Here is a 20,960-nt window from a genome sequence, read left to right on the forward strand (position 1 = left end):
TACTTGCATCACTGTGTGAATACTTTTTATGGACTTCTGCTGCACAGGAGCTGGGCGGGGGTAGTTGGGGTAGATGGCGATCATACAGCAGTTAGACCAATTCAATTTGATTTATACAGCGCCAAATCACAGAACAGCCGCCTCAAGACACTTACAGTAGATCCTACAGTAATAGATACAGAGAAAAACCCAACAATCATATCACCCCTGTGGCGACAGTGGGAAGGAAAAACTCCCTTTTAACAGGAAGAAACCTCCAGTAGAACCAGGCTCAGGGAGGGGCGGGGCCATCTGCTGTGATTGGTTGGGGTGACAGAAGGAAAACAGGCCATCCACCAGCCCACGTGTGGTTAGGTTCAAACAAGAAAATCATTCAGTGTGGGTGAAGATTTGGTCAGATCTTATTTTACAAAAGTTTTACGTCCCCGTTCATGACAGGCGGGATGTTTGAACTGCCTGAAGGATTCTTGTAATTTGAAGCACAAGTTAAGTTGGACTGAAGGATCAACGGGTCTGATTTTCATCCTTAAACGTCGCTCTGACTTCAAAACACATTTTGGTCATAACTGAAGAACTCCAACATTAATTATGACAAAGCTGTACACAAAAATCACATAGGATACATTTAGTAACAACGTTTAATCCTCAAAAGGTAAAACTGCAAATGTGAACAGGTATGGTTGTAACCTGCTTCTGACTGCTCACCAGATGCACTGAACCAGATCACAGTGGTTCCCTGACCTGACACTGGAACTGTCACGCTTTTGTTACTGTTACAGTAGAGAATGTTTTTAATAAGCGCCCCATGTTTCAAATATTAATAATATAGTAATCCCTAAAAGCCCAGACAGCACTAAGTGCTCCGTTTCAGACAGTTTCGTGATAAGTGATCATCTATATATGGGCATCTGAGGCACACAGGAAGTACAGAAGCCCCACCCATGTATCTTCTTTTGCAAGGGACGGGCGATTAGAAGAAAGCTAGTCTAAAGGGAGGATTATTTTAAAGAGGGAAGCTTGTTTCAGACTGAAGCAGCCGGCAGGCGTCTGCTGTCGTTTTCTTTGATGTTTTCTGTGAATCTAGGCGTTTTCAGTGTTCCACATTTGCAGCTATTCTACTAATGACTGATGCTTTGAGAGAATGTTCTGAAATTCCTCTTTAACCAAAAGAACGATTTGTTCCAGTGTCTCCTTGTCTGGTCTGGGTGAGACATGATGACATGAGAAGTAAAGCAGACTTGGTACAGCAGAGGCGCTGCAGTGTGTCCAGATGGGTGTGTGTTTGTGTGCATTTTGAGGCCAGCGGTGCCGTATCTTCATTGTCACTGGTAGAAAATGTCTGCTGCTGTGCGTCTCAGTCTGATGACATCGCCAGTAATCCATCCACGCTGCTGCAAAACCCGAGAGGACGCACGCACTGCATGCTGGGAAAGAAGCTGCCAGCAGTCTCACTTGGTTTTGTTCAGTCTGGGAGAGAGCGAGTTTGCTCTTCCACAAACTTCTCTGGTGTCGTTTTTACGCCTGTACCTCGTTGGTTTCCTACGTTTCCCAGAATGCCTGTGGGCCCCATCTTGTTGCCTTTTGGATGGTACATGTGTGCTGACAGAGAGAGCACGAGTGGGAATCACACCCCAGTCTGTGGTGTTTTAGGCTGAGGTTAGAGTTTCTACTGTCAGAAGCAAGAAGCTGTTTTAATGTCACGTTTAAAGGTCGTTAAACTCTTCTGGCCATGGCAGCGGAAACCTTTGTTCTTCATGAGCAGGAGGGGGTTAAATGAACTGCAGTCCCTGGCTGTTTAATGGACCTCAATGTGCTGCACTGATGTACAACTTCATAATCGAGTCACGAGACTAAATAGAACCTTGAATTTTCTACAAAATGTGACTCATGTTCCTGTGATTCAGATCAATTAAAGATTCACTGACATTATTATCAGATTATTATTATTAATACTGCCTACCAGTAAAAAAAAAACCCCCAAAAAACAGTGTTTTTAAAATGCCCGTGACTTTTAAACTGGTGAATAGGTTCAGCCTGACATGTCTCATACGTGAAGATTGAGACCTGATTTGGAGCCCCCTATTGTCTGATTTAGGAGAGCTCTATGTCATCATTATAGCATTCAAACAGTTATTTGAACAGCAACCGAAGGGGAGGCGAGGTGATCTCAGCCCTGCTGCTGTACATGGAGGAAAAGAGAGAGAGCTGAAGTCCTGGGGTTTTTGAGTTGTTCATTATTGAATTCTATAAGATTTTGGATAAGACGCTTCATTGGTCAGATACAGCACGTGCACACAGCTAGCTGTTTGAATACTAGCAAGTCCAACAACTAAAAGATTGCAGCCAATGAGCCAAGCAAGCGTTCAGAAACACACACAGCTGTTCGAGCCTTTCAAAGGCTACAAAACCAGCATTTGGAGCAAGATGGCACCAACTCGCCCAACATTTGAGACACTAACTGAAGTCTGAGTGTCATCCAGGCCGTGTTTCACTTTTGCTGATTTTACCCTTGTTTTCAGCCACAGTTTATGCACAAAGACAGATCGGTCAGGCTTCTTCTTCACACAGGAGGTCAAGCAGGCCCAGGTCCTCTATCATATGGAAGGTTGGTGGTTTGATCTCTCCAGAGTACCAGTCTGTGTGCCAAAGTATCCTTGAGCAAGATGCTGAACTGTGATTGGCCAATGCAGTCATGAGAGTGTGAATGTTAGATAGAGAGTACCTAAGCCTATGAAGAAACCTTCCACTTTTTTAATTCAGCCAGAGTGCCAATGAAAACATCACTGCAGATTTTACCTGCAGTCGGTCACATGGCCTGTGGCTTCACAGGCCATGTGTTGTTTACAGTTACATTAAAATGTAACTGTAGCTCATGATGACCTAAACAAATCGTAATAATGTTGTTTTGCATCACTGCAACATGAGTTACATTGTAGGCTGAACATTTTATGAATATATTGATTAACACATTTAATAATATGGTTGCTTGGTGTCATAAATGTTTGCAGACTTTAGCGGGTCACTTCCTGTGTGATGCCTTCGTCACTTCACATTATTCTTGCAACTTTCACGTTTTAATTAGGTCATGTAAAAGATTTGTTTTGACTGTTTCACAGCCACGTTTGAAGATTCTGCTTCTCTCACACAGGTCACACGTTAAGCTGCTGTAGCCTCTTTACATTCACAACACAGCTATGGCAAGCCACTTTGCAGCCCACCCCAGCTCCTCCTTTTCATGGCGTGTCTGACTCGACCGCTCTCGACTCTGCTCTCTTCTGAACAGGGTTTTACTAACTGCTGCTTGAACATTGCAGTAACACCAAAGATAAATGCATGTCTGTGTCATCTCAGAGGACTTGACCTTGGAAGGTTAAGATCGTACAGTAGCACGGAGGAAACCCCAACAAGTTTATCTGAGTGTGTCAGAGAAACTGTTACTGAACCCATCCCAAAACTACTGACAGGATTCCAGAGGAAAATGACGTGCAACCAAACTTTATTGCATAATTAGATTCAAATAAGACTTGAATCTTTTCTGCAGGAAAACTGGGTCACTGCAGCAGCAGAGTCGAGTATTCTTCACTCCTCTATGTGAGAATAGAAGGAGTACAGTATATGTAGGGTAGTGCAAAATATAACTGCAAAGTAGATCAGCAGTTAGAAGCTCAGAGCATCACAGAGAAGTGCCCCCCCTACAGGCTGCATCACAGGCTGCATTTTTTGTACTGCAGTAAAATAAGTGCTGCATGGTGCTGCTCTATTAGGGTAAAAGAAAGGAACATGGTCCACATTTGTGCAGGTTTAGAGGTGATTTATTTTTTGCTCCTGCCAAAAGAACCTGGGGATGCTTGTTTCGTGTGATTTTAGTGACCCTTTAAAACTCTGTAGAAACTCTGGGGAGGAACAGAGTTGGCACAACTGAGTGGTGAGTGTGAGCTACACTATCTGCTCCTGTTCATCCCGGGGTTTGACATTTGCAGCTGCTGTGTGTGTGTCCGTGTGTGTGTGTGTGTGAGAGAGAGAGAGAGAGCTAAGAAGCTTCAGCAGCACTGAGTGCCGCAGGCTTGTTGAATGGAGGTGCACAGTACTTAAATATCAGCGGCCTGCCATGCACCTGTATGTGTGTGTGTGTGTGTGTGTTAGCACTCAGGCCTGTGTTGCCACTGTGTCACGATGTTTGCGTGCCCTAAGTGTAAGTAAATGTGTGTGTGGGTGCGCTGCAGGGGAAACTGGGCTGGCTGATATGAATAGAAAGGTGATGAATTACCTCTCAGAGCCGAGCCGCAGGACAACACCCTGGAGTCCGACTGTGTGTGTGCGTGTATGCAGAGGTGTCTGCTGGCACAGGATGTATAGACAAAAGTTAGGGGGTAAGGTCGCTGTAGAGGGAGAAAGAAAGCACCTGAGAGCTGTGGCTTTGTCTTCTTGTCGTACAGCACACAGACCTACAATAAAGCAGCACTGTGGGCCTGGGTATTTGCTGCTGGGGCGTCCCATGTGTGCAAAGTTGATTTAGCCACTAAAATGGCTAAATGTATGAACTGGTACAGTTTAACAAGTAAAAAGAAAATACTGGAAATTTGAGAAAAAACTGTTACATTTACCAAAAAATGTTTTTATTTTTTTCATTCAAGGAAGCACGTTGCTTGGACCAGTCGTCCAGGCTAACGCGCGGCTCATCGTAGTGTTTATTTGTGCCTGAACGATGTGACTGGAAGGACGTACCATTGGTGCTCTGAAACCCTTTATGAGTTATTGGTCCCAGGAGTTACATTATTACTCTCATGGCAGCCTGATGGTAAGATGTGGTTCTCTGAATCAGAATCAGAAACTTTATTGTCATTGTCACGAGAACAACGAAATGAAGAATGGTCCCCGATCATTGCATCATCCCTAGCAATGTCAAAATATAAATAAAACAATAAAATTCAATAAATAAAATAGATAGAATACTTAAAATACTAATAAGATGTAACAGTAAAACATTCACATACATTCCCACACACATGCTTCAGGCCGTGCATAGATTAACACAAGAGTGGCGTGATGGACATTTTTTTGTAGTATTCAGATGTGTTATTGCAGTTGGATAACAGCTGTGTTTGAGTCTATTAGTCCTTGCTCTGATTGCCCTGTACCGTCTGCCTGAGGGCAACAGTTCGAACAGGAAGTGGCCAGGATGTGAGGTGTCTTTTATGATGTTTTGGGCCTTTTTAAAACAGTGGGCATTGTGTAGAACTTCCAGTGTGGGGAGAGGGCAGCCAGTGATCTTTTGGGCGGTGTTAATGATCCCTTGGAGTGCTTTCCTCTGAGCCCCTGTGCAGCTAGTGTACCAAATACATATGCAGTAAGTTAGAACACTCTCAATGGTGGCTCTGTAGAAGGACACCAGCAGTTTCTGTGTGATGTTATTCCTCCTGAGAATTCTCAGGAAGTACAGTCTCTGTTGGGCCTTTTTCAGCAGCTCGGAGGTGTTCACACTCCAGGAAAGGAGTGTGGCTGATTTAAAATTAAAAACTTTTATTATTTTTTCATGCATGTCCAACATTTCACAGCTAAGGGATAGGGTTAATGGTTCAGTCCAAGGTGCCGTAAAGATCAAAGTCTCCTCTCACCTGCCACACTTTTCACATCCTTACGTATATCATTACTATGGCAACATGTACAGAGAGTCTGCCACCACGCAGGCGAAACTACTGCAAAAATTATCTTTGCTCAAGTTATGGGATTATGGAATGAGATCGCTCCTCCTCTTGATTTTAATCCAGAGTGCTTAACTTTTATTTTACCTCACTAGACTTCACGTCAGTTCAGCATTTGGTTTTACACAGAATGATGACTGATGATTTTTTCCCCTCCTTTGGTTTAGCAATGGCCTTAAGTTGAATGCCACAGCATCTTTAAACAGAGTGGGGACATTTAAGAAAGTTCTCTCACTTTGTGCCAGTTTGTCGGAGAGATTAGGCTTGGGTCAGGGTGTGTGTGTGCGTGTGTGTGTGTGTGTGCGTGCGTGTGTGTGTCTGTGTGTGTGTGTGTGCGTGTGTGTCCGTGCGTGTGTCTGTGTGTGTGTGTCCGTGCGTGTGTGTGTGTGTGTGCGTGCGTGTGTGTGTGTGGACTTTGGAAACAGTAAATCAACTGTGAGCAGCAGCAGTGGAGAATCTATTTAAAACACGCACACTCACTTACACACGCAGTCCTTGTTACCGTGACAACATGTTTCTTCATTTGCAATGGTTGCCCTTAACAACACTATTGGCATGGCCTCCTTTCGGGAGCTGCTGAAGCTGAAATGCAGCCTCTCTCACTCTGAGCGTTTGTTCATCCACCTTTTTTTGGCTCTGTTGTTTCTATCAGGGATCCTGCAGATTAGGGGTTAAAGGTCAGGACGTGGTGACAGACGCAGCCTGTGCAGAGCACGCCGCAAAAACTGAAGCAACTAGTGTGTGTTTAAAGCTTCACACAAAAACACGCCATCATCAGAAAGAAAGCCGTGTGAGAACTCTTTCACCCCTCTAGCGCCCCCTACAGGCTGCAGGACTCCCTTCACCCCACTGATAGGAAGTGTTGGCCAGAAAACCATATGATCTGATTGGCTGTGTGGTTATTCTTAGATTATCTTGTGTCTCATACACATTAATCATACACACTGTGTTTGCCTGCTCACTAACCTGCCTACAGCCCGCTGCAGTCAGACAGTCCAAAGATGACCCTGTACCTCCTTTTTCTAATCACTGCTCCTTCGTGGTGAACATCATGAGTTAGATTAAAGATGTAAATTAGAATTTATGGTGTTCAGTGAATCCCATCTTGAAGATGGACGATAAAAAGTCTGCTAATACTTCATTACCAAGGCTGTCAGTTTAAATAAATAGGATTTAAATGTCTGAAATGAAGTGTTTGCCACATTTAGTCGACTCTTATTTCCTCTTCAGATGACCCAATGTAACTCCTATCACTGAAATATAAATTCATGGAAATCCTAAAGGCTGAAAGCTGAAAATTTAATCGAGAGACAAAACAAATATAACAGAGCCACAGAATACATAACAGATGGACACAGCCACCATGATGTGACTCACTGGTGAGCTGCTATAGGGGTGTATCGAAGCCAGAAATGACCATATTTGGATGAGTGGGTGAAAAGATAGCCAGTGTCAGCTGGCTAGCTTGGTTAGCAAGCGGCAACTGTAGATTATATGGAGTTTTCTGGTCTAACTGAGCACCTCATTCACCCAAACGTCTGAGAGGGGAAACAACGTTACCATGTGGTGGCTTTAAGTAGCCATTAGAGCAGCTACATTTCTTTGTTCTTCAGCTTCAGAAAATGCTCCGCTGATCAAACATTCATGTTGTTTTTGCTCCAGAGCTGACCAGTTTGAAAGCTCTGAGATGTTGTGATGGGTTCGATCAGCGGCTTCCTCCTCGTCTCTGTGGTTGACGAGTAACCACGTTTAATCGTACCGTTAACTGATGTCAGTTAAAGTCACTTATCTCTTCCTGTGTCCTTCATGTGAGCTCTCAGGACCGCTTTCACACCTCTCACTGACTGTTAATTGGCCAGACACGCTGGCTGCATGTTGCGGTGGCATCGTTGGAGCTGAGACATACTTTCCATGGGATGTGATATAGTAGATTTTTAACTTCCCACTGAGGTTAGCGACCTCTTTAATGGGGGAGACCTGTGTGTGATGGCAAACTGCCCCTTTACCTGATTCTGTCAGGCTGACAATCTTTTTCTTTATTCAAAGGTGCAGACAGTCATTTAATTAAATGGTTTTATGAAAATGCCTTATTACATTTTTTGTATGTGGCCCGCCACATGTGTAGTACGCTAAAGGTGGAGAAAAAGAGAACATATAGGCAAATATTAATTTGTGTCTACACCTTCACACTCAAAATACAAAGGATAGTACCTCTTCACCAAAAAAGAAAAAATGTGAAGGAAAGAGATAAAATAACCAACATCTGGATAAAACTTCAAATTCTTCCTCCTCACCTCAAGCCTCATCTCCTGAACTGAAGTCAGAGCTCTAACACATGATGCATTAACATGATTTTTACTCCCAGTACTGTTGCAGTTACTTATTGTGAGCAGAGCAGGCTACACAACAACAACAGCTGGTAAGAAGCTAACACTATGCCAGCTAGAGTATCCCTCTGATAAAGTTTGATGGCATTCTGACATCTTATGAGAAATTATTCGCATCAGAGTCATCAGTGTTAGAGCCACTTCAAAGAAAGTTTCACTGATGCCACCTAACAGTAGCTAACACTGGCTAACAGCGGCTAACACTGGCTAACAGCAGCTAACAGTGGCTAACGTGTAAAATATAAGGCGACTTTGCGCCAAACAGGTTTTCATAAGTGTTCTGCAAAGCATGTTTTACTGCACATTCATACAGTTTCATGTCATTGGGGCTCCATTTACTCCTTTATCCGGTTGTTCAGTCTGACGTCACTAGCCGTGTCTGGGTCTAAACTCCGCTGCAGGTCCATATATCAAACGATCACTGTGGCATTACTGAGAGTTGAAAAACTGTCTAAAGTCTTTCATCTTTAATAAAATGATCAGCGTTCTGCTCTACCAGGTGTAACAATTGAGTTTAACATCCAGGCATCCATGAAAACGGAATTTATGACATTTAACGGAGTTAGAAGTTAGCAGGGAGTTAGCTCGCTAGCTTCTATCTAAATACAATATAGCATGTCCTGACTGCGGGGTTTTGGAAACAAATTAAAACGTACAGCTCTGCTATCACTTCCAGCATAAATGAAGACAGAAAACTAAACAGCAGTGACGTTTGTAGGGTTACTGAAGTTGGGCTAGCTGGTATATAATGATGTGCTAGGTGACCGCTAGCGACACAGCTAAGTTGTTCCTCTCTACTTTAAGTGTTGCTGGAGTCCCTGCGTTGTGAGTTTCTCATCCTCTCCATGCACCTTGGAAGTAGGTGAAGTTGTGCAAGAAAGTTTTGCTGTGATTTTGCTCCACCTCGCAGGTGAGGACTGGTGAGTTCAGCATCTCTGGCACTGATCAGCCATGCCTGTTCACATTTGGGTCTTAGTGGGGAATGAAAAATGATAAGTACATCTTACCTGAGCCTTTATCAGCAAAAAGTAGATCTGTCTGCCACCACACAGCTGAAACTGTTCACATGTCAACGCAGCAGCATGACTGGCTGCTTTCAGCTGTTGTTTGGCTGTTTGCGGGCAGAGTCAGTGCAGCAGGAATCCTTGCAGGATTTGTTCAGTGTCCCTTCTACAATACTTCAGATAGAAATACAGTATGAAACTGTTAAAGGCAGATTGTGTTTGTCTTTTGTGTCATACATACGTTGTTCCAGTGGTGCATGTTCATCTTAAACACAGCATCTCATGACACGTGGCACAAAGGCCTCACTTAAATTCGATTACACGATTAAATTCTGAATGTGAACATCTCTGATCGTGTATTCCACTCAGTGTGGAAAACTGGCTTCAGTGTGTAAAGCATGACGATCCTAAATGTTTGTGTTGGACTACTTTAAGTCAAAGCCTTCATATGTTGATGACTGAAGACGGAGTAACACACACACACGATAATACACACTAACGGCTGAGTCCCTGCATGTGTGTGTGTGTGTTATGACAGGCTGTTTGACATGTGGCAGTGACTCGGCGGCAGGCCGCCGTTAGATGAGCTAATGAGATTCTAATCAGATTAGAGCGGGCTGTAATCTGACAGAGCAGGCCGAGGACAGACAGGAGGCATGATGGGTAATGATGGGACGAGTCCTCGCTCTCCTTTAGGATCTAGATTTTCACCTATTTATACCCAATGATCATAAAATTCTGTCACTCCACCAGAGAAAAGCAACAAAAACATGCCTGATTCAAATATGGCCGCTCTGCCTTCAAGCTCGTCTGCTTGGAGCTGAAAGCCGTATTCAGACCGCTCGTATTTGTGATTTCACCCTGAAATTCAACACTTGAATTCAAACATCAACTTCTGTTTCAAGCTGACCAACTTTCACACGGAGGATCACGAAGGACGAGAGCTGCGTCTACGAGCCAGAGACTAAACAGCAGGTTTGGTCCACGGTGTCCACGGTGCTGGGCTGGATCAGTTCAGGAGTGACCCAAGAGCGTGCCATGTGTGTTTGTGGTGGTGGTTCAAAAAAATAATTCTCTATTGTAGAACATCAATTTATTCAATGCAAAGTCCTTCATCCAAACACAACTGCTTTCATGGGGACCAAAAATTGGTAATTTACTATACTTGTGGGGACAAACAGCCCTCGTGGGGACAAACAGCCCAGGTCCCCATGAGTTTGAAGGCATTTTTGAGACGCAAAATGTGGTTTTAGTATCAGGGTTACAGTTAGGTTATGGTTAGGTTAAGGGTCAGGGTTAGGCATTAATTTTTAATGGTTAGGGTAAGTAGCTAGGGAAAGCATTATGTCAATGAGATGTCCCCACAAGGATATAAATACACGTGTGTGTGTGTGTGTGTGTGTGTGTGTGTGTGTGTGTGTGTGTGTGTGTGTGTGTGTGTGTGTGTGTGTGTGTGTGTGTGTGTGTGTGTGTGTGTGTGTGTGTGTAAACCCTCCTCTCTTTCCTCATCTTCTGGCCTTGTGATCGCCTCCTTCATGTATTTAACTCTGTAATAAAAAGTAATGGCCAATGAGCATAAAGATAGCAGCGTTACTTGTAACAAGAAAATGTTTCCGATTTAAATTTAATGCTTTGTTCTGCTTAACTGACTGAGTAATGACGACACAAAGCTCAGACTGTAGCTTGACATGGTGCAGCCGCTGTTTTCAGCATGAATTTATAACCTGTCTTATAAACTAACTTTAACGTCTCAGTTTTCTTGTTTGCTCATATGTGTGTTACGAACATTTTTAAATGACACATTGCTGGCAGCAGTTTGTATGAAATACATTTAAGATGCACATTAAAGATGAAGTAGTACCAAAGTTTACTGCTGTTACGCTGCGTATCACTGTTAATAAGACATTGGTGGTTCAGGTCTTTCTGTTGTTTTTGCTGGAATAAATGATTTTCCCATTTAATCCTTCAGAGGGAATTCATCAGCTGTGTCATGGCGTGATGATGTGACAGTGAAACAGTGTGAACAAGTCTAGCTGCACATCTGGTTAAGAGACCCAGTGGGACTTGTGTAAACCCCACGGGCCGTCGTGTTCTCCGGGCATACTGAGTTTGGTTCACTGATCACTGCAAAGAGTTTTCTGTCAGGCAGGTGAGGCTGTGTACAGAACATCACTACAGTCGTGTGAAAAAGAAAGTTTTTACAGGATTTTTATGCCTTCAGTGCATCGAGTAGTTAAAATGGTCGTACCAGCCGGGTCCTGATAACCAAACTTTCAGCAAATGTAACAACGTCTGTAAAACAGATGATTTGGTAGTTTACTGATCTGGTGTGTGCTAACAAATTACACAACTTTCCAAGGATTGGAAGACTGCTTGGAGAAACTGGAAAAAACTCAAGAGCTCCATCTCAGACGCTACAGGCCTCAGTTAAGAAATGAACACGAATGATTGTTTGCCAGGAGAAAATCTCAGCTATAAAAAGAACGTGACAGCACAGCTTAGGTTTGCAGAGATGCTTCTGAACAAACCGTAAGATATCTGGAACAATGTCCTTTGAACAGATGAGACCAACGTGGAGGTGTTTGGCCAGAACACCCGGCACCATGTTGGGTGAAAACCAAACACGGCGAATCAGCACAGACACCTCGTAGCAGCTGTCAGCACAGCGATGCAGGGCTCATCATTCGACTTGTTTTGCAGCTGAATTAAACTGAATTGAATTACTGCTAAAGGTGTTGAAACACCTTTAGCAGTTTCCTGGATGTACTTAGTATTTTCACATGATGTTTTTAAAGTTTTTTTAAAGCCTTGCGTTGTACATTTTGCTGATATCATTTTGGTTTTGGAAACCAAGCAGCTGATCCAAGCACTGCATTGTCATCCATCACCAACTAGTCATTCACAAGGTCACCACAGCCTAATTAGTACGCTGCTTTATCCTGCGTTCTTCTCTAAACTGGACCTTAAGTGAGCAGTATTTTCTAGTGAAAACACACATGCTTGTTTCTGTTCGTAACATCGATGCCTCTGCATCAGATGTCTGAGTCTCCTGCACGATGATCCTGGTGTCGCTACATTTCTGTGACCAGGCAATTTCCACATCTGTCACCCTACATGACTCAGCCCCCCCCCCCCCCCCCCCACACACACACACACACACACCTTTCCACTTGCACATGCTGAGTGCCCTATTCCATGCTCACACGAGCCCTTTGACATTTTGAAATTGCACGCTCCTGGCTGTACACACTCGCTCACTGAACATAATTATTCAGATTTTGAGGCTTACATAACAGCTGTTAAAACTGTGCTTTCTAAAGTCCGTCTATCTGCCCGTTTCTCTCTCTGTCTAATGTGGTTGGTAATGACTGCTAATACCATGTGGACTAGCTGGAACAGTCTTTGTACCACTGTCAGGAGGTTATACGCTGGGCTTCTCATATCTACTGAGTGGCGTACAATAGAGTTGACATTTTGTCTCCCAGCAACATGGACTCTGTCAGACGCTGGAAGCTGTGTCACTGCCTTGTGTTTTCGTCACTGCTTTATCCCCTCGTGATTACTAGAGAAATGAACTGAGTGGCTGAAACATCAGTTTAACTAATACTGAACAGACCTGGGGAAAAGTATGTGCTGCCTTCCTGATTTCTTAGCTTTTTGTTTCAGATCTTCAAACAAATTTTAAAATTAGACAAATATATATATATATATATATATATATATATATATATATATGTGTGTGTGTGTGTGTGTGTGTGTGTGTGTGTGTGTGTGTGTGTGTGTGTGTGTGAGAAAGAAAGAAAGAAAGAAAGAAAGAAAGAAAGAAAGAAAGAAAGAAAGAAAGAAAGAAAGAAAGAGAAGTTGTGCCAAAGCATCTCAATCTGATTTAAGTCCAGACTTTGACTCTGCAGAGTCGAGTTCACGGAAAGTCGTCCAGATCCCGAAGGAGCAAAGAAGCCCAAACCATCACATTACCACCTCCATGTCTGACTGTTAGTGTGATGTTCTTTTATGAAATGCTGTTAGTTGTATGCCAGATGTAACAGGACTCAAACCTTCCAAATAGTTCAGTTTTTGCCACAGAACATTTTCCCAAAAGCCTCAGTGATCCTCCAGATGTTTTTTAGCTTTGAAGCCTTTGTGTTCTTTTTTGGTCTTGTCCTCAGTACCCTCACATGGATGCTGTTTTTGCCCTGTGTCTTTGTTATTTGTTGAACCATGAATGCTGATGGAGGCAAAGTGAGCCGAGCAGTTCTGGGTTCTTTGTGACCTCCTGGCTTTGTCATTGATGACCTCTTCAGATCGCTTTTATTCCCTCAGTAAATGAAATCATCATTCAAAAACTGCATTGTGTTTACTCTGGTTATAGTTGTGAGATGATCTGAAACATTTCATTGTGACAAATATGCACAAAAAGGAAATCAGGAAGGAGGCAGCACTGTATGTGTTATACATTAATTAATCAATTCCATATATGTTGTACACTTAGGGCAGCACGGTGGCACGATGATCAGCACCGCTGCCTCACAGCAAGAAGGTCCCAAGTTTGATTCCAAACCTGGCCGAGGTCTTTCTGTGTGGGGTTTGCATGTTCTCCCCGTGTTTGTTTGGGTTCTCTCCGGCTGCTCCGGCTTCCTCCCACAGTCCAAACACACGCAGTTAGTGGGGATAGGTTAAATGGTAACTCTAAATTGACCATTGGTGTGAATGTGAGTGCGAATGGTTGCTTGTCTCTATGTGTTAGCCCAGTGACAGACTGGTGACCCGTCCAGGGTGTACCTGCCTCTCGCCCTGTGGTAGCTGGGATAGGCTCCACCCCCCCGCGGCCCTGACAAGGATAAGCATTAGAGTATAGTCGGATGGATGTACAGTAATACTTATGTACCTGTCTGTACAGTAGGTGGGCCAATCTGAACAAAAGCTTTGTACGTACATTGACACACACACAGCAGTTATTAACATCCATATGTTTAAAAAATCATTTATTATTTTAATAATAAAATACATTTTTTTGATTCTCCTATATGCTAAGCTCACTTCATCATCGCCCTGCGAAGGTGATTTTCTGTGGTATGTGAAACCACCAAGCAGATTTCATGTGTCGCGTTCAGCGTGTCACCGAATGACCAAAGATTTGTACCTGTGAAGGAATTTTGTTCTCATTTGAAAAATCTCTGCAGACCTGGTGAAACCTGCTCACAGAGCGGCTTTTTACTGTTAAGAAAAATAGTTAGTTGGTTGCCATGACAACACACGGTTTACAGTTGTTCAACTTGTTGGAAAATAACAGAATTACAAAAATAACAAAACATTTTTAGCTGTGGTGTTCCAGTTGTTTGCCTCGAAGATCATAAAAACAGATTTAATTTCTCATGCTTCAGACAAATAGTAAATAAACATATGTAATTATCTTCATGTTCACCTTAGTGACCTTTGCTGGCACGCTGCTGTCTTTCTCACACCACTGCATATACATTATTAAAGCTAAAGAAATGAGCAGCAGTCACATTCATCATGACGTCGTTAGTTCGCAGTAATTAGTAATGACTTAATTTGACAGTGATGCAGGATTATTGATCAGCAAATAACTGATTTCATTTCATTTATTTATTTATAAAGCACATTTAATAACAGCAGAGAGTTGACCAAAGTGCTGTACAAAGTAATAATCAAACATGACAGTAACATCAACAACAGGTAAGAACATTAAAAGAAAATTAAGATCAAAGGAGTTAGTAACTCTCATGCAGTATCGAAAGCCAAAGTAAAACAATATGTTTTAAGATGGGTTTTAAAAAGAGTGAGTTTCTAATGTGGAGAAGTAGATCGTTCCACATCTTCGGCGCCACCACCACAAATGCCCGATCCGCCCTATGAACCATCCTAGACTCATGTACGGTGATAGCAGCCTGACCTGGCTCACACTCTGCAGTGCCTCCCTCTCTCTCTGTAGGGCTCTGTGTCTCTTGCCCTCTGCAGTGTGGCAGCAGTATGGTAATGAATGGCTCCAGCTCGCTCTGCAGTGGTAGCAGCTCGCTCGCTTCGTACTCATACCACTGCTGCGTGGACTGGGGGGGGCAGAGAAGGAGAAAGATGAGGTGATTCATAAAAGACTTGACTGTTATTTTATCTTTTCTGCTGTAAACAATAACGTCACTTTTCATTTGTGTGAGGCTGCAGACTGTCAGCAGAGACTGCAGGAACAGTGGTTTGTGCTGCGAAAGGCTCGTCATGAGGGGTTCTGTATGGAGCCTGTACACTCACACACATACATCAGCGTCCTCACACTGATCTGAGATCAGAAACAGATGGAAGGTTTGAATGCTTCAAAGCCTCGTTGTGATAAAACCGTCTGAGACAGAAATCTTAAAAAGAGACGATCCTGTAAATATTTAGATTGCTTTGGCTTAAAAATAATCAGATCTAAGTTATTACTGTACATATTTGTGAGGCGCCCACACGCGACGCTACATCTAAGGGTAGATTTTCCCCCCGAATCACTGACCTGCTTCATTTCAGTGAAGCTCCCACCTGCTGCTCTCTGTGCTGGGTCCTACATACCACAGTATGGAGAAAGACTGGAACATTAAGAGAAATCATCATCATGATTTCTATACATGTAGAAATTTTCTGGGATAGCAAACCAGAAAACCAGATTACAAGTACTTCTTCCAACATGCAGACCAACTGCAGCGAACGCCAGCAGGGAGACGCGCTGACAGGTAACATTATGTAATGTCAGGGTCACCAGGACGCTGCACTGAGCACAATGTGTACATCAGCCTGGATTTACACTGTACATCCGGCACTGTGTCAGCGTGTGCTTGCAGGCAGCGTGGCATACATCAGGCCTGCAGCTACACAGCGTGACAGGGAGCGTGCAGCAGACCAGCAAAGTGTCACCCTGTCACAGCGAGTGGGATGAAATGTGAGAAATACGACGTCAGCTCGGTGAAACGTTGACGCAGCAACTCGAGCTGAACTGCAGCGTGCAGCACTGGGCTCCTTGTGGAACTGTTTCTGGTGTCTGTGCAGCCATCTTCACTGTGCTGGGAGGCAAAGGTTACAGAGGTGAACCTCCATGATCACAGAGTTCATGTGCTAACACATGGAGAGAGCTCATAGTTTTCATTTTTAACAAAGGGAGAGTTTATAACCGCTGACTTCTCACACGTGTCCCAACCTTGAGTTGTATGCAAGACCTCGACAGGCTTGGATTGTTCCCTATTTACGGTTCTGTGCAAAAGTTTTCAGTCAGAGTCATGTCTTTATATTTTGATGGGAAATAGGTGCAGTGATTTTTTTAAACCTCTCAAAACCTTGGTGGAAGTGCAGCTAATTTGCCTCATTAGCAGAGTTTGTACAGTTATGACCTTTGGCCTTCAGCACAGCATGAAGTGACTGAGGCAGCTTTCTTGTCCTTTCTTTGAGTTGTCTTCAGGAACAGTTCTCCAGGCTTCTTGAAGGACTTTCATTGCTCGTCTTTGGATGTTTCGGACTTTTGTACCACTCTGTGTCAAGATGATCCCCACAGCTTCAGTGATGTGGAGGCTCTGTGGAGGCCGGTCCTTGACTGATAGCGCTCCCCTCTGTGGTTTTCTGTCCTGGAATGCTTTCACTGCACTGCCAGTGTGTTTGGGATCATTGTCATGCTGAAAAATGAAGCCAATCAGATGCTTTGTAGATGGTATTGCATCATGTACCGTGTTCATAATTCTAGCAATTTTGACAAGCTCTCCAACACCACTGGCTACAGTTCAGCCCAAACCATGACAGAGCCTCCACCGTGCTTTACAGATGTGTTATCTTTGTCATTTTTCATTGATTCAACTAAATAAATGGGAACAAACACTGTGCTTTTGCAACAGGCTGCTTTTGCCCAAATTTACTATTTTAAATGAATTCTTTGCTAAGTTGTCTGTTATGTGTAGAGTTTGGTGCTTTTTTATGTTTGAGTGATTTGACTTAGAAAAAAAATGAGTGAAAAAAAGGACATGACTACAAACTACGTGAAAAAGCAGATGCCCAAAAACACTTTGAAAAACCTTACAGAACTCTGGAGAACTATCAATATGATATAAAGAAATGAGGAGTGACTCGAGAATGCTGGACGGACTCAGGCTGGGGTAAAGCAGGATCTGCATCTTAGGAGATGGAATTTAGTGACGGCTTCACAAAACACCTCTAGACTGGGAAACGCAAAGAGTAAAAGCCACCTGAAAGAATTATTAAAATGATAGAAAACTGGTTAGACTGAGCAGAGTAGATCATTATCTCTCAAAGCAACTATGCCTCAATGATGCGCTACTTAAAAAATAACATATATATAAATAATTCGTGTATAATTTGTGCTAATACAATTTTAACACAGGAGCCTGTGGCTATGAGTCGATTCACTTTTGGAGCTCAGGCGGCCTTTAGAGGAACTGCACTTCACATTTTCATCAGTTTCCCAGCCCTGAAACTTGCTCGAGCAAAACCTGATGACATCCTGTACTTTGTACTAGAGCACGTGACACTTTATCATTGTTAGCCCCGGATCCCAGAAACCAATCACGGTTTAGATTGTTCATTAGCTGATTAGTAAATCATTTTTATAGTAGTTTGTGTTGTTTTTAAGCAAATCCCCAAATTTAGTAGCAGATTGTTACATTTGGAACTTTGGAAAGTAAAAAAATTCCTGCGTGATTTGAGCCGTGTTAGCCTGTGAGCTAAAACTAAAAACATCAAAATGTCTTTGCTATTTGTAACATGTTTGTCCTAGTTGTGTTTAATATTCAGAACTGATCAAAGCTTCTTGGTAATAAATTTAGAATGAGAGTGTTGTGGAAACGATGCCATACAGGGTAGTTAGCAGAAAAGATGTTCCAGGTATCTCAGAGAAGCCTTCTGTGGACGGAGGTTGTCTCAGTGTGTTTATGGGATGGATCACATAAACACTTTATGACTGTATGTTGGGGATGGTCTGCTTGCAGAATTAACTTAGCATCAGTTACATAGGTCACAAAAACTGCATTCAGAAGAGGAATGAATGGTGACCGTGTGAATGTGAAGCGACCTGGTTTGAACGCTCTTTCTAGATGAAGTTCACTTATTTTCCAGCTTTTTTTAGGCTCATGATTTGAGTTCAGATGGACCGTTTAAAAGTGTTGAGCTTGTATTTAAAGGTGAACTCTTCCCGCCAGCAAAATGTTTCTCCTCTTTCTCATCATCAGATGAGATGACCATCAGATGGTCAAAGGACAAGCTGCAACAGTCCAAAGACAGACTGTTGTCCCTTTAAGAAATATTTAACACAGAATTTCATAAAAATTGAAAGAAACACAATTCGTGTTGCTTAATGTTTCATATTTAATTCACTTTGCCTGTACAGGCTCTTTTAGCAGATCTGTGTTTAAAGGGCAGACTCATCCACAGTGTGTGGACATATGGTGTGTGGTCCCCAAATGCTTCCACACCTATTTTTCACATGGTCTAGTGTCATGATTATGCATTCAGTGTGGCTCTCTAGATTTCTCTGCTTGTAAAGAAGACAAACAAGAATGATATAATATTAAAATGTTTTGATAAACATAATTTTTAATTCACCCATATTTTTCCACATCTTAAGTCATAATAAAAAAAACTGAAAGCCTTTGTGTGGATGTACAGGACAAAAGGAACATTTGAAAGCAGGAAAAGAAAAATATGCCCCGTCATCTCTTTAACCACCCACACACCATAATACATCATAACCTGTAACACAAGGACATGCAGACTGTTAACTGACAGATTGCAAAGTTCAGCAAGCATTTAGAGGAAGTTCCTTGAGGTTCAGAGCTCGAGGTCCACAACGCATATCCTTGCACCGAGCACTAAACCTGCACCTGCTACTAATGGAAACATGAAGTAAACAGTCAAAATGTGGCAAGAAATTAGCAGCCAAGCGACAGTAACAGTTATCGAGCAGGAAAACGACTGGTCGTCCTCTTCCCCTCTGAATGTAGAGCGGACTATCTTTATCTGTGCATCATCCTCCCTCTCCTGACTCACTGTACACTTTACATGTACTGCTTTGATGCTAACCGCTAGTGTTACGGGCCGAGACTGACTGTGTGCTAACCATAAGCTAATACAGTGTATCTTCTAACTGCTAAGCTAACACTTGTGATTGAATGTTAGTGCTGTATGCTGGTATGATTAGTTATAAAACTATACTAACTGCTGTATGCTGCCATTGATATTGTGTGCTAAGGCAATGCTAACATGTTAAGCTAAGAATGTTAGTTGTAAGTGTGTGCTAATGCTATGCCGCTGTTAATTATTGTGCGCTAAGCTAATGCTGATAGAGTTAAGTGTGCTTTTTGCTTCCATATTATTATCCTCACTAGTTTGCTAATGCTGCTATTAATACTTTGTGCTAAGCTAATGCTGATAGTGTGCTGTAATGCTGACTGTGCTAATGGTGTTTGTTTATCTGTGCCGTCTGTTGTTGTTGTTGTTGTTGTTGTCTACCTTTCTCTGTTTCTCTCTTGACTTTATTTTTCTCTCTTTTTTCTCCCTCTCCCCAACTCTCTATCTTTCTGCCTCTCTCTATCTCTTTCTGTCAGGTCTTATTCCTCCTCCACCACCTGTTCTACTACCACCACTTCTTGTCGTTCCTCCAACAACCCTACTAGCATCACCACTCCTTCCTCCACCTCCTCCTCCTCCTCCTCTCTCTACTCCTCCAGCCTACCTCCTAACAGCCACGCCACCTACCATCAGTACTGCTGTCCCGCGCGCCTCCGCCTGCCCAAGCCTCCCTGCGCCCTGCCCCCCGCCAAGCACCACGAGCAGGCAAGGTAAGGGCCAGAGTCCCCCCTCCTCAACACCCAGCCTCCCCACCCACTCTCTCTCAACTCTGCCTCCACCCACCACACTGCCCTGGTAGCTTCTTTACCCCCAACCCCAAGAGCTCATCCAGCAGCAGCGGTGAGGCCAGTGACCTGACGTGCACTCAGAGCGAATTTATACAGTTGTTTCTGCACTTCTACATCACCCCAGTCTGCACAGATGTTCCATCAAATCCATCATCCTTCCCCCTTATTTTGTGAGAGCGGAACAAGAATCGTAAGAAGCGAGTCTTTTCATAATCAAATGACATTTTTCAGACAGATTTGCCAGTTGCTCCCCAGTTTCCGTCTTTCAAATGTGCATTTGTAGCCTTTCTTATATTTATCTAATTACAGCCTGTATTCCTCTGGGATTGAAAGTGTTTGAAATTTCATCTTTGGCATTGTGATGTGAAACAAATAATCCGTTACTTGACACACTGAGCGGCAGATTGGTCGATAATAGAATAATCATTAGTTGCGGCTCTAACGGCTTTATTCGTAACAGAAAAATGCTAGATGGGATGCAAAAATCACATAGTTGTATGGAAATCATTTGTTTTTAATTAAGCACATTTTATAGCATGGTGTGATTTTCCACCTCTGTAAATTTTAGCGCACAGGAGGTGGGAATTTAGGAGCATTTTGATTGGCCCCCAGCCGACATGATGACGGCAGGAAAAAGATCCAGGGTCCATCCAACGTTATTGTTGTCTTCATAGTGCTGCTGACTGAAGGCACAGTATGGCTGCAGGCCGGCTCACTGCCTAAAGAACCAGAATAACGGACCTTGAATTATTTAGTTTTTTCAAATCTAAAGACTAAAGTTTGCCTGGATTACTTAAATTCGCTCTAAATGCATCGTGTTGTCACGTTCAGCCTCACCCGCTCCCTCGCCTCCCCTCACAGTACAACAGCCTCCCCCACTCACACAACCATTGCAGCACTGAAGGTGAAGCAGCCTCTCCAGCTGCTCCTGCCCTCTCATCCACCTTCTCCCCAAAACATCATCAG

General features: G+C 43.1%; 1 protein-coding gene and 1 long non-coding RNA gene across 6 annotated transcripts in view; both read left to right on the forward strand.

Moving 5' to 3' along the window:
• Nucleotides 1-20,960, forward strand: part of LOC145422999 (uncharacterized) — a 66,345-nt gene that overhangs the window by 23,344 nt on the left and 22,041 nt on the right. For all 5 annotated transcript variants that reach the window (XM_080295045.1, XM_080295043.1, XM_080295041.1 and 2 more), the window contains one exon: nucleotides 19,683-19,916. In XM_080295045.1, the coding sequence (XP_080151171.1) occupies nucleotides 19,683-19,916 (234 nt within the window). The remainder of the gene's footprint in view (nucleotides 1-19,682; nucleotides 19,917-20,960) is intronic.
• On the forward strand, nucleotides 7,778-10,552 carry LOC145423002 (uncharacterized). Its single transcript, XR_013904140.1, has 2 exons — nucleotides 7,778-9,009; nucleotides 9,999-10,552. It is a non-coding gene; the product is annotated as an uncharacterized LOC145423002 (long non-coding RNA).

Source organism: Astatotilapia calliptera, chromosome 20 (genome assembly GCF_964374335.1).
Source record: "Astatotilapia calliptera chromosome 20, fAstCal68.1, whole genome shotgun sequence".
Lineage (NCBI taxonomy): Eukaryota > Metazoa > Chordata > Actinopteri > Cichliformes > Cichlidae > Astatotilapia > Astatotilapia calliptera.